Source organism: Dama dama, chromosome 18, assembly GCF_033118175.1.
Source record: "Dama dama isolate Ldn47 chromosome 18, ASM3311817v1, whole genome shotgun sequence".
NCBI classification, from domain to species: domain Eukaryota; kingdom Metazoa; phylum Chordata; class Mammalia; order Artiodactyla; family Cervidae; genus Dama; species Dama dama.
In genome coordinates, this window is record NC_083698.1 from 108,771,209 (window position 1) to 108,785,617 (window position 14,409).

Genomic DNA, 14,409 nt, shown 5'->3' on the forward strand with positions numbered 1-14,409 from the left:
AGCGGTGAATTGGTTTGCATATTATTCAAAAATAATTTAAAAGCAGCAGAAATATTTCTAAATAAAAATGTGTAATACTACTCAAAAGCAGAATGTCCCCCCAATATTATACTGCAAAATATTGCTTAAAGAGTGACTTTTGGCTATAAAATTCTGAAATATTTCTCTGTAATTCTGTTTACTTCATCATGGTATGATGGGAGTAGCATGTCTTCTGCAGTCTGATGCCCTGGGCTTGAATCTTCATTCTGATACTCGTGAGAAGCAGAATCAATCACTATTTCTATAAAATGAAGGTGTTCTGTAATATATGTAACTGGCATATATTACATATGCAGTTTTCAGCACAGTGCCTACTATACAGTAAGTATGCAGCACATATGAACTCTAAGAAAAAAAATCAATCTCAAGAAATGATGGCTAAGTTTTATCAAATCCTCTTCTTCACTCAAAATTTATGAACAGATATTCCATATACAAATAAAAATCCCACCTATTATTCTTAAATTGGCACTTTATCTCTAAAGTAGTTTGAAACAAGCAATACTTCACCTACCATTATAAATTAGATGATTACTGTAAAAAAATATATATATAATTTGTTTTTAACCTAATTTTTATTACTTGGAGTTTCAGGCACCAAGTCCATTTTAACTCACATTCCATCACCTTCACATCTTTCCTCACAGACATTAGGCAAACCATAATAAGACCGCCTTGTGTTTCCCCAAACTCTCCACAAACACAGAACTCCAACCCTTATTGTGATCGTCTGTTTTCCTAAACTATTTGGTAGTAAATCAACTCTCCTTAGCCAAGCAATTTTCCAGCCCCCCCCAAAAAAAAGCACACACACAAAAACACCTTTTTTGAGTGTATCTTCAAAAATCCCTTCCATAAACTTACAGTGGTAATCATTTCATGGCATAAGGTAAACTGTTATGCTATATACCCAAAACTATAAAGAGCTGTATGTCAATTATCTCTCAATAAAACTGGAAGAGGGGAGAAAACCCCTCCAACTTAGAGACACACTTTCAAGTAATAAATACATGGCCTGTACTGATAATTCTAACACTCAGAACAACACTGAAGATCCACACCTGTATCATCAGTTAGTTATGCAAATAAAAATCAGTCATGAGGTTAGCTACTACTTGGCACCCCTGGCATAATGACAGAGCACTCCTAACCTGATCATTTGCCAAATGGTTAGAAAGAAGAATAATCAGAAGTGCCTTGGCCATAACACGCTCTGCACCACAGGGTTTCCGGTCAGCTAAACCATGACAACCCTTAAGTTTCTGTCTGAGGATACTGGGGCTGAATGCCCACAGATCTGCAGGCTCTGTCTCAAGGGTACTGGTCCTGGAAACACCTGACATCAAGTTAGGGCTCCTCCTGCAGAACAGCAGGGCTGGGCCCACTGGTTTGGGACGCCACAAGAGCCCAGTGTCTGAGGACACCTAAACTCTCTCCAAGGATTAGATAAGGAGCAAGATTTCTGGAAGCATTCCAAGTAGAATGCTACTGTATTTTCATCTTAAAAGAAAAGGGGGTTCCACTAAGCAATGTATATTTCACTGAAAAATATCAAGTGTCTTTCATGTAATTAGGCTAAACTAGAGCTCCCTTCCTGGCCCTGAGAACGTGAGCAGTCCCGTGGCGCTCTGCCGTACTGGAAGCTTACGTAACAGCAGCAGCTATTATCTATTAGCCTGGCCCTGTACTCAAGGCTTTACATGCGTTATTAACTCGCTGGTCCTCACACCAACTCCATGGAATGGGTTATTATGTGTCGCTCCATTTATGCAAAAAGAAGACAGACAGACCCAGAGATATTAAACAGCCTGTTGCCGCTGTACACATAAATAAATGCAAAGCATTTTTCCTTTATTATGATTTTAATTAGGAGGTGGTCTCCACCTGCTACCCCGCCCCTCTCAAGTTTACCATGCCTGGTCATACTAGCATCTTATTCAACGCGCGGATAAGAATTGATTGAAAAGCTACTTCATGTAACCTCCACTTAAAGTGATTTCAAGTTGCTCTGCTCAGTCTTCCTGAAGTTCCCCTTCTCCGCTTTCTGACCTTCCGTGTAACTGTCAGCACGTCACGCTCTGCCCTCCTCTCTGCTCCTACCAGGCTGCTCCACTAAGGATCACAACAGTCTTGAACGATCCAACGAAACACATCTTTTCCTCTGCTTGGCCTTATGAACAGTTTAACGAGCGTCACTTCTAAGATCCTATACCTCTCACTCACTGTCTCCATCTCTGGTTTTCACTTTCATCTAACCCTTAAAAGAGGGGAAAAAAGGAGCATGCAATTGTATACTAATATAAACCAGTTGTTAAGCATATAATTTATTTCATTTAATTAAAAAGAGTTCAAGATTCTACATTCTACTGAAGTATATTCTTTTAAGAAATCTTACCTTTCTGATCACTACACAGACAAGCCCTAAGCTTTTATCTACAGCTCTGAACAAATGCCTGTAAGTCAGAACAATGTATACGCTCATTTCTAACGAAGTAAAAACGGCCTAAAACTAAGTTCATTACATCTCCACCCCCCCTCTACAACACACACACATTCTGTCTGTCTCTCCTTTGTTTCACGTTTCAAGTTTACAGCATGACTGATTATCTTCTAGGCCAGCCTGACATATGTATAGCCCAGTTCAGTTTCTTTCCTTTTTCCTCACATCATACACCCAATTGGTAGCATGCTCCTACTTATGCTAACATCGCTGTCTATCAAATCCATTTCCTCCTTTGAGTTACTACTGCAGATATATTCACACGGAACCCAATTTTTCATTCAGTCCCAACTGAAATAAACTCATCAATATACAACTTCTTCCCATCCCAAATCCACTTCCAAAATTAACACCAGAGCTACTTTGCCAAAACCTGTGACTCACTGGATCATTTCACTGGTGTGAGATCTCCAAAGGCTGGAGGAAAAAAGGCCAATTGCCAATGCCTAGCTGTCCAGACAAAATATAGCCCCAAAGCTGCACTTTCTAATTTTGCCTCCATAAACACTGCCCATTTTACCTCTCCTCCTTTGCTCTGGGAAGTAGCAGAGCTGCCATTCCTAAACAGGTACGTGTTTCCCTGCATGTGATCTGACCACATTTTATCCTTAAGTTATTATTCTTTCAAACACAAATGCTGAAATATCAGAGACTCTTATAGCTCTGAATTATGCTCACTATAATGGACATGAGTTTGAGCAAACTCTAGTAGATAGTGAAGGACAAGGATGTCTGGCATGATACAGTCCATGGGGTTGCAAAGAGACATGACTGAGCCACTGAACAACATCAACAATAGAAACTAGTTGTCTAACTGAAAGTCTACAATACTACAATTACAAACTCTGGTGGGTTGTCAGCCTTAGTCATCCCTGAGTTACACGTAAGCACGAGGCCAAAACCCACCTCCCCTCCAAGTAAACATCAACCTCCCTAATCCTCAGTATCTTATTAAACATGAGATTGCACTTTGAAATGATTTAAACAATGATCATAAAACCTTTTTATAAAGGAATACATCTTTAACTGATTTGATTTTTGAAATAGTTCTAGTTCCAGAAAACTTGGAGATAGTTGCTTTTATTTTTATATCCTGTGAAGAGAAACACGGAAGAGTTCTTAGTCACTAAGAAAGTGTATGGGAACAATTATGTCAGGAAGCACTTATGAATCTGTTTGATCCAAATGTAAATCACATTTGGGGTCTAGCAAACATCATGGTAAATTGATGTTTAGTGGCTAAACTGGTAGAAACTAAAACATTTCAATTATATGCATTATAGAAATTTTCATGTATACACAAAATTGGTGGCTGAGGTAACATTAAATTATTTGCACTTTTCAGCACTTACACAAATACAGTGTATGAGTTTATAAAGGCATCATTATAAGTCATTCAGTTCAGTATAGAATCACAAAGCAGTGACAACAGGATATAGAGAGGACCCAATACTCAAATTATCAAGAATATAGTCTAAAGCAGTATCTCCTTACCTATGCCCACAAAATTTTGATCCTAGCCTATCAGATTTCAGCTCTTCAGAAAGAGGGAGAAAGGAAAGCCTGAAATTTGTTCTGCAACTAGTTACAAATAGGTAGAAGAAAGCGTGTTAAACAAAGTAGGCAAATTTCCACAGAAATAGGAATTTCAGTCGACAGTGGTAGGAAGGGCACCGATTTACTCTGCAAGAATTTACTGAGGCCATGTTCTGTGGCAGATAAACAGTGAAGACAGCTGTGACTCTAGCCTTCAAGGAGCTCACCATCTACAGGGAAAACCATAATGCCCCAAATGGGCATTTATATTTATTTGTACCACACCCTAGGAATGGAAAGCACGGGGGGAGTGTGGGCGTGGAGACTTGCTGACCACGAAGGGCCGGACTGAGACTCAGAGCAGATGGATGAGTCCAAGGCAGCCGGTAAGGGCTGAGCAGTTCTGCAGGAACAACTGAGGAAGGTGACGCGGGACCAGGACTGGGGGCAGGGAAGGAGGTGGGCACTGTTAACAGGGGGCACTGCCAGTGAAGCGGGCAAATGAATTCTGACCACAGAGTGAGCCGCTGAGTTCCAGGGAATGGTGGGGAGGTGGGGGTGTGACTAAGGAATTCAGAGGCTGGTCCTACCCCATCAGCACAAAAGAGGACCCACTCCAGTCAAGCCTGCGTGCATGACAGCCGAGGGGCACGCGGCAGCCGACGCAACACGAGGGGGCACGCGCAGCAGGGCTATACTTACGACACTTGTCTAGAGGCGACGTACCCTGGCCGTGCACGGGCAGCAGCGGGGGCGCAGGGGGCTGCGGCACGGGGGGCGGCGGCACGGCGGCAGGACTGAGCACCGCGGTAAACAAGTCTTCCACGTCCTTGCCCCCGAGCTCTAGGAGACACGACCACAAGGACAGCGCGGTTAAGAGACCACCAGAGCCAGAGCACAGTGAGTGCTATTTCCATCAACAAAAGAATCAGAACACAAATACCTGGGATTTTATACAACTTGCTGAGAATTGCTCCTAGGAGAAAATAGAGAGACGGGAATATTAACTACCATCATGCCGATATCCGGATGCAATATAGTATTTGTCACAGAATGACCAGAATAGAAGTTAATTGGCATGCAGACATCTTTGAAGATCCTATTACATTTCTGCATGTCTTTAGAAAGCCCAGATGGAGGGCAAATGCTTTACCGTCTGTGACCATCTTGTCAAGTTCAGGGCTGAGGATGCCATCGAGCTGCTCTTCACTTAGAGGCCGTGAACTCTGACCTACAGTTGGCTGAGGCAGAGACGAAGGGTCATCAGCAACCGGACCAACGTCTATTCCAGCTAGAGGAGTAAGGTGTGTATATCAGAAAGTGAGTTCTGAACACTCACACAAAATGCGTTATACTATTTACCTGTATTAATACACAACAACAGGATTAAAACAGAGCAATAGAAAGCCTGTAATTCTTAATTAATCTAGATTCTTAAATCAATCCAGGGAGTCAATCAGTAAAAATTAGGCACAATATATTTGTAAACCTAGGTTCTGCTTTAAAAGTTATGGTTTGATCAACGCAAATACATTTCCTCAGAAACAAAAGAACACTTCTAGTTCTAAATTGCTAATTTCCACACACAAAAAAGTACCATATTATTAAGTTAGGGGTCTCTAAGAAGAATCAATATATAATGTTCAATATACTTTTAACTCAAACTTAGAAAACTGTTTCAAAAGCGTGGGTCAACTATCATATGCAGGTTATAAAACAATTAAGTTTCACACAATGAATGGAAAGCTCAAAAACTCTTAATGCTTAGTAAAAATCATCCTCTGGTGAACAATTCCAACTACAGATCTTATTTCTGAAATATTCTGTAGTCAAAAATAAGATACAGATTATGTTCATAACATGCTGTATCTTACATAAATTGCTTTTTAAGCAAGAATAACATTTTAAAATGTTTTTTTGTCTGTTTTATTACACTTCCTCAATGTTACTACTATCAACAAGTAAAAATTCATCTCCTTTTATTTGAGCTTATACTAGGAACTGTTAATATGTTTGGGTAATAGTCCAGATTACTTTCTAACAAGAGTAAACCATTCATTAAAAAAAAAAAAAAAAAAGAACACTAAAGAGAGTCACGCAAAGCACAGGACAGGGGCACCACGCCTCCGCTGCACACACAGAGCAAACAAAGCCGGGTTAGTGACACGGCAGCACCACAGCGAGTACACATGCACCGACAGCTTGTTTCAGCTGAAGTCACTACTGAGAAACAGAACAAAACTACTTCTAGTCAGCCATCATCCACTGCCGTTTCTTACCAAATGCACAAGGTGAGCTCTCAACCTGGAAAGTGCATAAATCAAGACCTACAAGACCCAAACCAAATAAAACGGATGATTACCACAGGAGCGGGAAGCGGGGGGCGACGCAAACAAAGGAGAAAGAGGCACAACAGGACCCTAAGGCGCAAAGTCTAAAGACAACAGGGATTACTAGTGCGCTGCTTCCCCTTCTAAAGCAGGGAAGTCAAGGCAGATCAAATACAAGGATGGGTGTGACAACGCCAAAGAAAGAAAAAAACTTTTTTTCCATTGCAATGACTACGCTTGCTACACACACACACACACACACACACACACACACCCCTACCTCTCACTCACATCATAAAATAGACACTGGGCAAATGTACCTGAATGATCAACTGATTTTGCAAGGTCATCTGAAATTATTCCAAGAATGTCATCATCTGTGTTTAAGACTTCGGAAATGTCAGCTAAGGGGTCATCAGCAGGACCTAAGTATAGTAAGTATATTTTCCAAGTGTCAACATTTTCCTAGACATTAAATTCTAAAACTCATTCATTCAACCATTTACCAAATATCGAGAATATAGCAGATACTGAGGTAAGTGCTAGAATCATAAAAAGATTATTACTTCTAAAGTAAGAAATTTTTCATAGAAAAGGCACTCCAACATTTGAATAACAAAACATTAAAAATTAAGACTTTTGTTTTTGTGATACTGTATATTAATAATCAAATAAATCTTAAAATAAAAACCTATAGGCAATGAAAGTGAAATAGAATGCTGTAACAAAGCAAAAAAAAATTAGAAAAAGGCACCTCTAAAAATGACATCTAGAAAACACAATAGAAGATAAATATTAAAGACAAACCTACTGTTTAAAGTTTCTTGTAAAGTATAAAGCAGATACCATCGAGTAAAATGCCTACTTCCAGGTTTACTCTTAACACTCATTAATTCACTCATTTATTCAAGAAGGTATTTCAGCATCCACAGAATTATGTCTATGGGGGATGTTAACAGGCACTGGTCCAGCCACCAGAATACAGAAGGGACTAACACACACTGCAGATGCTCCAGAGCTTCCTCTTTCAGAGGGAGTCGGACAGTAAATAAATGACACCAGTGTAAGTGCTATAAAAATAAACAATGAGGAAAAAAGGATGAAGAACAACATGGTGTGGGCTGCCAATCCTCCATGAACTCAAAAATCCAAACATGACCTACACTCAGCCTTCTCTAGCCTCATTTCCACCTCCACAGATTCAGCCAAGCAGAGATCCCAGGACTGCTGTACGTATGCGAGAAAAAGCCCTGCATCTAAGTGGACCCTCGCAGTGCAAACCCCTGTTGTTCCAGGGTCATCCGTAAAACGGGAAACTGCTGGAAGGTTGCTAGAAGAGGGTGTGACTGATGTCTTAAAGGGAACACACTGGCTGCCAGGTGCAGAGTGGACCAGGGTGGAGGAGGGTAAGGCGTGTTGGGAGACGAGCTGGATCGGGGAGCAGTGGAGCCAGAGCCGGTGGGAGGTGCTGCCCGCCTGCACACAGTGGACGGAGGCGGAGGTAGGCAGCCGCTAGTGTGGGATGGCATCTGAAGGCAGAGACAAACTTGTGGGTGTGTGAGATGCAGAATGTGAGACAATCAAGAGCCAGGGAAAGTGACAAGGGTTTCTGGCCTAATCAAGGAGGAGAATATTTAGGTACCTTTAGTGACTTTTTCAGTCACTTAAGGAATATCAGAATTTTTGAATCCGTTTTTGACTGCTTTTACTCAAGAAAAAAAAAGAGAAGACATAAAATATTCCAGACCAAGTATTTCTATAAAACATATAGTCTTGTCCCATTAAACATTATCAGATAGAATTCACACATACATAAAAATACAATTTTTCAAATTGAAAGCCAAAGTAAATTTTGTATGCCCAAATATTTGTAAAGTTTTTAAGAAATAAAATTATTTCAATATATTCTCTAGACAACAGTATCCTTAAAGAAAAAACAAAAAACTGGGGGTAACTGTTTCAGGGTAAATACTCAAAAAAAATACAACTAAAGTAAAAGTAAAATGATCTGTTAACACTAAACAAAGAGTACGGCCTTCAGTCTCATGCTGAATGTGTGCTTTTGAATAACAGTGGGCAAGACTGCTTCTAATTATTTCAAGAAGTTAAAAAAATAATCATAGCCTGTATTTCAATCCAGGATAATGCCAAGTTAATGAAAATGCAACTCAGCATTATCAAAAGTTATCTTTCAGTGGCAGGCTGCTGCTTTAAGATTATTTTCAAAATTAAGTTTATAAAATTAAATGAGTGATAAATGCAATTCAACGACAAAAAGGAAGCCTGTCAGAAGAATATTAAATTTGTTGCTGGTCGTTTAGTCGCTCAATCATGTCTGATTCTTTGCAACCCCATGGACTGCACAATTGAAAGTAAAACAAAAATATAGAAGTGGAAGAAAAACTTTGTGATACCAAGATAGCTAAACTCTAGAGAGTCTTGCTGATGTGAATATTACTTTATACACATTACGTTCTCGTATCTTTCTCTGATTCTGAGCACTCCCCGTATCCGCTGTGTCTAGAGTCTCAATAGGGGACAGGTTTGCAGGGGACATTTGGCAATATCCGGAGACATTTTTTATATTGCAACATTATGAGACTAGAGATGCTGAATATCCCGCAATGCTCCAGATGGCCTCCCTCCATCAACAAACGGTGATGGCCTAAACTGTCAGCAGTGAGAAACTGATCTAAGGCAATATGCTGCTGCTACCGCTAAGTCACTTCAGTCATGTCCGACTCTGTGCGACCCCACAGAGTGCAGCCCACCAGGCTCCTCTGTCCCTGGGATTCTCCAGACGGGAATACTGGAGTGGGCTGCCATTTCCTTCTCCCAAGGCAACATATTCCACATTACATTAACACAATGGGTCAGACAGGTTCCAACTACAGTATTCTTTTTTTCTTCTTTGGAATTTCTTGGGGCTATATAATTAATTTTGAAAAACATCTTAAGTTGAAGATTATTGTAACTTACCAATCATGGTCTCATTACACTCCCATATGTCACCCTCAGTCAACTATAAGCCAAGCATTTTCTTTTCAAGAGTTGATTTCATGGTAATAACAAAGATGAATTTATTTGCTAACTCATACAGACCTGGTCCACTTAAAAAATAGTTGCATTTACGGAATGCAAGTTATATTTCAATAAAGATAAGTTTTATAAGCATTTCAAAGGTCTGACTAAAAGGAAGATGAATGTGCTGTGATTAAAAAAATTTTGTCATTTATTCTACATACCGTGAGCTCCGGGTTTTGCTGGCGTTGAGGATGAACTAAGTAGTGGGTCTAAAGAAGGATCCAAGAAATTGGTGTTTGTGTTTGTTTTATAAGAAAGCTGGGTTGTGTCTTCTGATAGATTATCTAAACTTAGTTTGTTTTGTCTTGTTGTATCCAGAAGATCTTTTCCAAAGAAAGCTTCCTAGACAAAGACACACATGGAAACGACTGACTCAGTTATAAAATTCTAAAATGAGAACTGTCATTTTGATAAGAAGGCAGAAATAACAGAAAAGCTTAGTATTTAACAATATAAGAATTGAACATAGAAATATGTAAACAATAGAGATACCCTGTCAGTTATTTTATACCAATTTCCCTTATTTTAAAAGTAAGGTTTTTTGGTGTTTTTTAAACTAGAATCAAGTAAAATTAACCAAATAAAACTACCCACTTCTGTCAAATGTTTCTAGCAACCGCAGTATAATAATTTGGTAATCCCAAATTAGACTACAGTGAAAATGGATAAATTTATAATACTATGGCACCTTAATTCATATTATAAAAGCTAAAACTTCATGAATATTACTAACATTTATAGATGATCTGCAGAGGCTAGCTCAAGGGTTTGATCTACAACTTTAATATTTGTATACTTCACAGATAGATTTAGCAATCTCCTACTGATGCATATAACCACATTAAAGACTTCACACACTATAAATCTGAAAGAGGGTTTTTACAGTCATTTTAAACAAACTATATGTACAAAATTTACCACCATTAAAAGCCTTGGCTTTTTATTCAGTTACTCATGCTGACTTTTCTTCATTTCAATACACTTTATTGTAGAGACCACTGTTTCAAGCCTGGCCTCCTTGCAACTCCAGGATCTCCCTCCCCAACTTCTCCAGCATCAATAAGGAGAACAATAGGAAGTGCTGGGGACCCCCTTCACTTACTTCTATTCCAAAATTCTATTTTCTATACTGTGGTCTGTCTGGAAAGGGGAGGGCAATTTTGCAGTAACTACCCACATTTAATACACTCTTGCCAAAGATACATAAACAAAAGAGGTTCACTGCATCATTTTTTAGTTATATCCCAAAATGAAAATAGCCTCAATGTTTGTCAGAAAGCATTTGACTAAATAAATTATAAACATCCATACTGTAAAATACATAAATTTTTAAAAAGGAGGTAGGACTATGCTGTCAAAAATAAAGCTCTAAAATACAGTACAACATTAAAAGAAAGCAATTTGAATGATATTGTCCAGCAAAACATAAAATACAAACCAAGACTATTAACACTGTGCAAAAATAAATTATTTAAAAAGTTCTCAAAGGAGAAACACCAAGCAGTTAACTTTTGAAAAGGGATAGGGGAGAATGGTCTGTGATGTCTGGTAGAGGAGATGAATACCTGATTTGAAATTTTCCCTTTTTTGAAATGAACAAGTTGTTTCACTATGAAAGTCTGAAAACCCACAAAGATAAGAGCACTGGGCAGGAGATGACTTGCTTCTTATACCAGCAATGCTTTTATCATTAAGAAAAATGTTGAATAGTAGAAAGCATCTTGGAACTTTATAGATTATTTACTTAATGCCTTCAGTATAAATCTGAGAGATCTGAGAACACCTTTAGCAAAAGTTGTTTCTTTGTATGGCTCATGAATTTAGTGGTATTTATCAACCATCTGGTATTAACAGACCACAAAACTATTTCTACTGGGTAGATTACACAATTATTTATACCTTATCTTGACACTGCTGTGATAAATAAAGAAAAACTAGGAAAAAACTTTATGAATTCCTCGTGGATTTTCATCACTAGTCACTATATTTCTCACTCTACTCCAAAAAGCAATGAAAAAAAAAAATTACAATTGCTATCACAAGATGTCCAAGAAACAGTACCATTACAAGTTTCCTTCATATCAGAAAGTTGTTAATTACTGATGAACACTAGGGGAATTACATCTGTTCACCAAAAGAAATAATCTAGATTGAGATTATGACTATAGCAGTAATCAGGAAATCCAATCCACTATTTTGAAAGGCTCTTTTGTGAAAGTATGGAATGATCAGTTTTCATACTTCTAAAATGAATGGGTGCAAGCATGCCATGTCTGACTCTTTGTGACCCCATGGACTGTAGCCCACCAGGCTCCTCTGTCCACGGGATTCTCCAGGCAAGAATACTGAAGTGGGTTGCCATGGCCTCCTCCAGGGGATCTTCCTGACCCAGGGATCAAAAGTTTCTTATATCTCCTGCACTGGTAAGTGGGTTCTTCACCACTATTACCACCTGGGAAGCCCCTAAAAGTTGGTAAGTGTTATTAAAGCTGTAATTCTGGCTGCTAAAAAACCCTCTTCATTCAGTGAACATAATTACTATAACCAGTACTGGCAAAGGGAGTCCACCAGATGTGGGTGTGCAGAGCACAAAGGTGTGCCTGGTTTGCAATGAGACTTTCCCAGCCAAAGAGTTCTTATATGTCTTCTGAAATGTAGAAGTGAAAAACTGGGATTAAAAAAAGAACTCTGTGAAAAGTATCAAAGCACAAAAAGGATAAATGTAATTTTTAAGGGCCCCTGGAAGGTAAAACGGAGAAGGCAATGGCACCCCACTCCAGTACTCTTGCCTGGAAAAACCCACGGACAGAGGAGCCTGGTAGGCTGCAGTCCATTGGGGTGGCTACGAGTCAGACACAACTGAGCGACTTCACTTTCACTTTTCACTTTCACACATTGGAGGAGGAAATGGCAACCCACTCCAGTGTTCTTGCCTGGAGAATCCCAGGGATGGGGGAGCCTGGTGGGCTGCCGTCTATGGAGTCACACAGAGTCGGACGAGATTGAAGTGACTTAGCAAGCAAGAAGGTAAAAATAGCATTTAGGATGACAAAAACAAGAAAACTATTTTTCAAAACTCAAGACATCACTTCACATTTCTTTCATTAATACATAATATAAAGCAAAATATTACTTGTAAATAGGCAGGGAAAATTTCTTCCAGCTTATTTTTCCTTTTTCGGTATCTCTTCTTTATTTTTTCAGTGTTTTCATTAACAGAAATAGATTCATCAACTAAGGTATCTGGTAACTGCTCACTCCAGCCTGAAACAACAATCACACTTATAAATATGTGGTATTTAAAATTTTCAGATAAACCCACCAAAGTAACTAATAATAAGTGATAACTAACTTACCAACATACACACAGACAAGTTTTGTCTTTATTCTTTCAGTTTTATTGAGATATAACTGACATACAGCGGTCTAAATTTAACATATACATAATGACTGACAAATAAAATTTTTCACAAAAAGATCTCAAAGTTAATTTTAAGTATCATAAAAATTCATTTCATGTCTACTTAGTACCAACATGCTTCCTATTGTGTCTTAATGAGTATTTTCTTACAAAGCAGAAATTTGTTTTTATGTAAATGCTGACATCTTGTTAAAGGTAAAAAAAAAAAAATACATACTCAATGCTAATGAGCATGGAGAAATGGCTACTCACAAACAACTAAAAGGAGTTTAGCAGGTCCAACCTGTAGGTAGAGTTTATTGGAACCATCCAGCAAGTCTTTTAAAAAATGTGTATCCCTCAATCCAGCAATTCCAGGTTTGGGGATTTATTGCAAACTAGGTATCTGTAGTACATACATATGGTGATAATGTATGACTATCTATGAATCTGCTCATAAAAACGTTATGAATGTATGAATGCTCAAATTTAAAATAAAAGAAATGCAAAAATCTGAAATGTTGAACTAATAAACAAGACCACCACTTAGAGCAGGTGGGCAAGGAATCAAATGATACTCTCAGATACTTTAAGCAAAAGACACATACATGCCTTCTGAAAATCAATGTGGGCACTTATGTTGCCAGACTACATAGGTCAAATAAAAAGTACTAAATATAGTGGATAAACACATTTTAAACAAAGTTTTTTTAATTTACCAGTAATCTAACCAGAAAATATAGAATTCTCTAAGACCAAAAATTAAGGTCAAACAGGAACCACAAAAATAAGCAAAGAACGAAATGAAGCGCTCTGAAATTGTGCTAAAACCTAGTGACCGTGAACTCTGGTTTTCAGAGCACTATGAGGAATGGGGTATAGAAGACAAAGCCTAGAGCCTCTTCCCAAGGTGGCGAGATCAAGCAAGGGTGCCTGCTACAAAGGAGGGACCCAGGATTCCACACTCAGGGGTGGGCGAACACAGAACACCCTTCCGTTCCCCTGGTCCTCCTCTCATCACTCACCAGCATCCCCACCCCAGCAACAAAGAAAACTGTCACTGAATAGCATGGTGCTGAAGAGAAAGGTAAAACAAATGAACATCTTCCCTGAGAGTTCATAAACTCAACAGAGCCCTGATGTGTAAGAAACCTGGATTTATATAACACAGGTGGCCCAAAAATCTTTAAGCTAAATACTTAGCTTAAAGGAGTCCTGGGATAGTAGTACCTCATGTTTCTGGCAGCAACAAATGCAAATATTTTCTGAAGGAACCAACCTTCAATTCAGTTCTCAAAAAATTCAGAGAAAAATCTACAGAATATGAGCTCACAGTTAAAAGAAACTTTTTTTGTTGTTTAATATATATGTATGTATATCTCACACAATAAACACAATCAAATGAGGCACTAGGCAACAGGGCACAGGAGATACACAGCGCAGAATCTGATGTGCAAAGGTTTTAAAATATTTTACTCTAAAGCAACTGAAACTGTAAGGAGTATGTTGTAAGAAGA

General features: G+C 38.7%; 1 protein-coding gene across 17 annotated transcripts in view; it reads right to left on the reverse strand.

Annotated features, from left to right (window-relative positions):
- KMT2C (lysine methyltransferase 2C) overlaps positions 1-14,409 on the reverse strand; it is a 254,607-nt gene that overhangs the window by 46,673 nt on the left and 193,525 nt on the right. For 13 of the 17 annotated variants that reach the window (XR_009696784.1, XR_009696785.1, XM_061166175.1 and 10 more), the window contains 6 exons: positions 12,626-12,756; positions 9,654-9,834; positions 6,729-6,833; positions 5,232-5,369; positions 5,022-5,054; positions 4,781-4,921 (listed from right to left, as the gene is read on the reverse strand). Coding sequence is in view for 15 of the 17 variants with exons in the window: in XM_061166175.1 (XP_061022158.1) it covers positions 4,781-4,921; positions 5,022-5,054; positions 5,232-5,369; positions 6,729-6,833; positions 9,654-9,834; positions 12,626-12,756 (729 nt within the window). In the remaining 2 variants the exon portion in view is untranslated. The remainder of the gene's footprint in view (positions 1-4,780; positions 4,922-5,021; positions 5,055-5,231; positions 5,370-6,728; positions 6,834-9,653; positions 9,835-12,625; positions 12,757-14,409) is intronic. The other 4 variants (XM_061166176.1, XM_061166178.1, XM_061166177.1 and 1 more) reach the window with 1 other exon arrangement.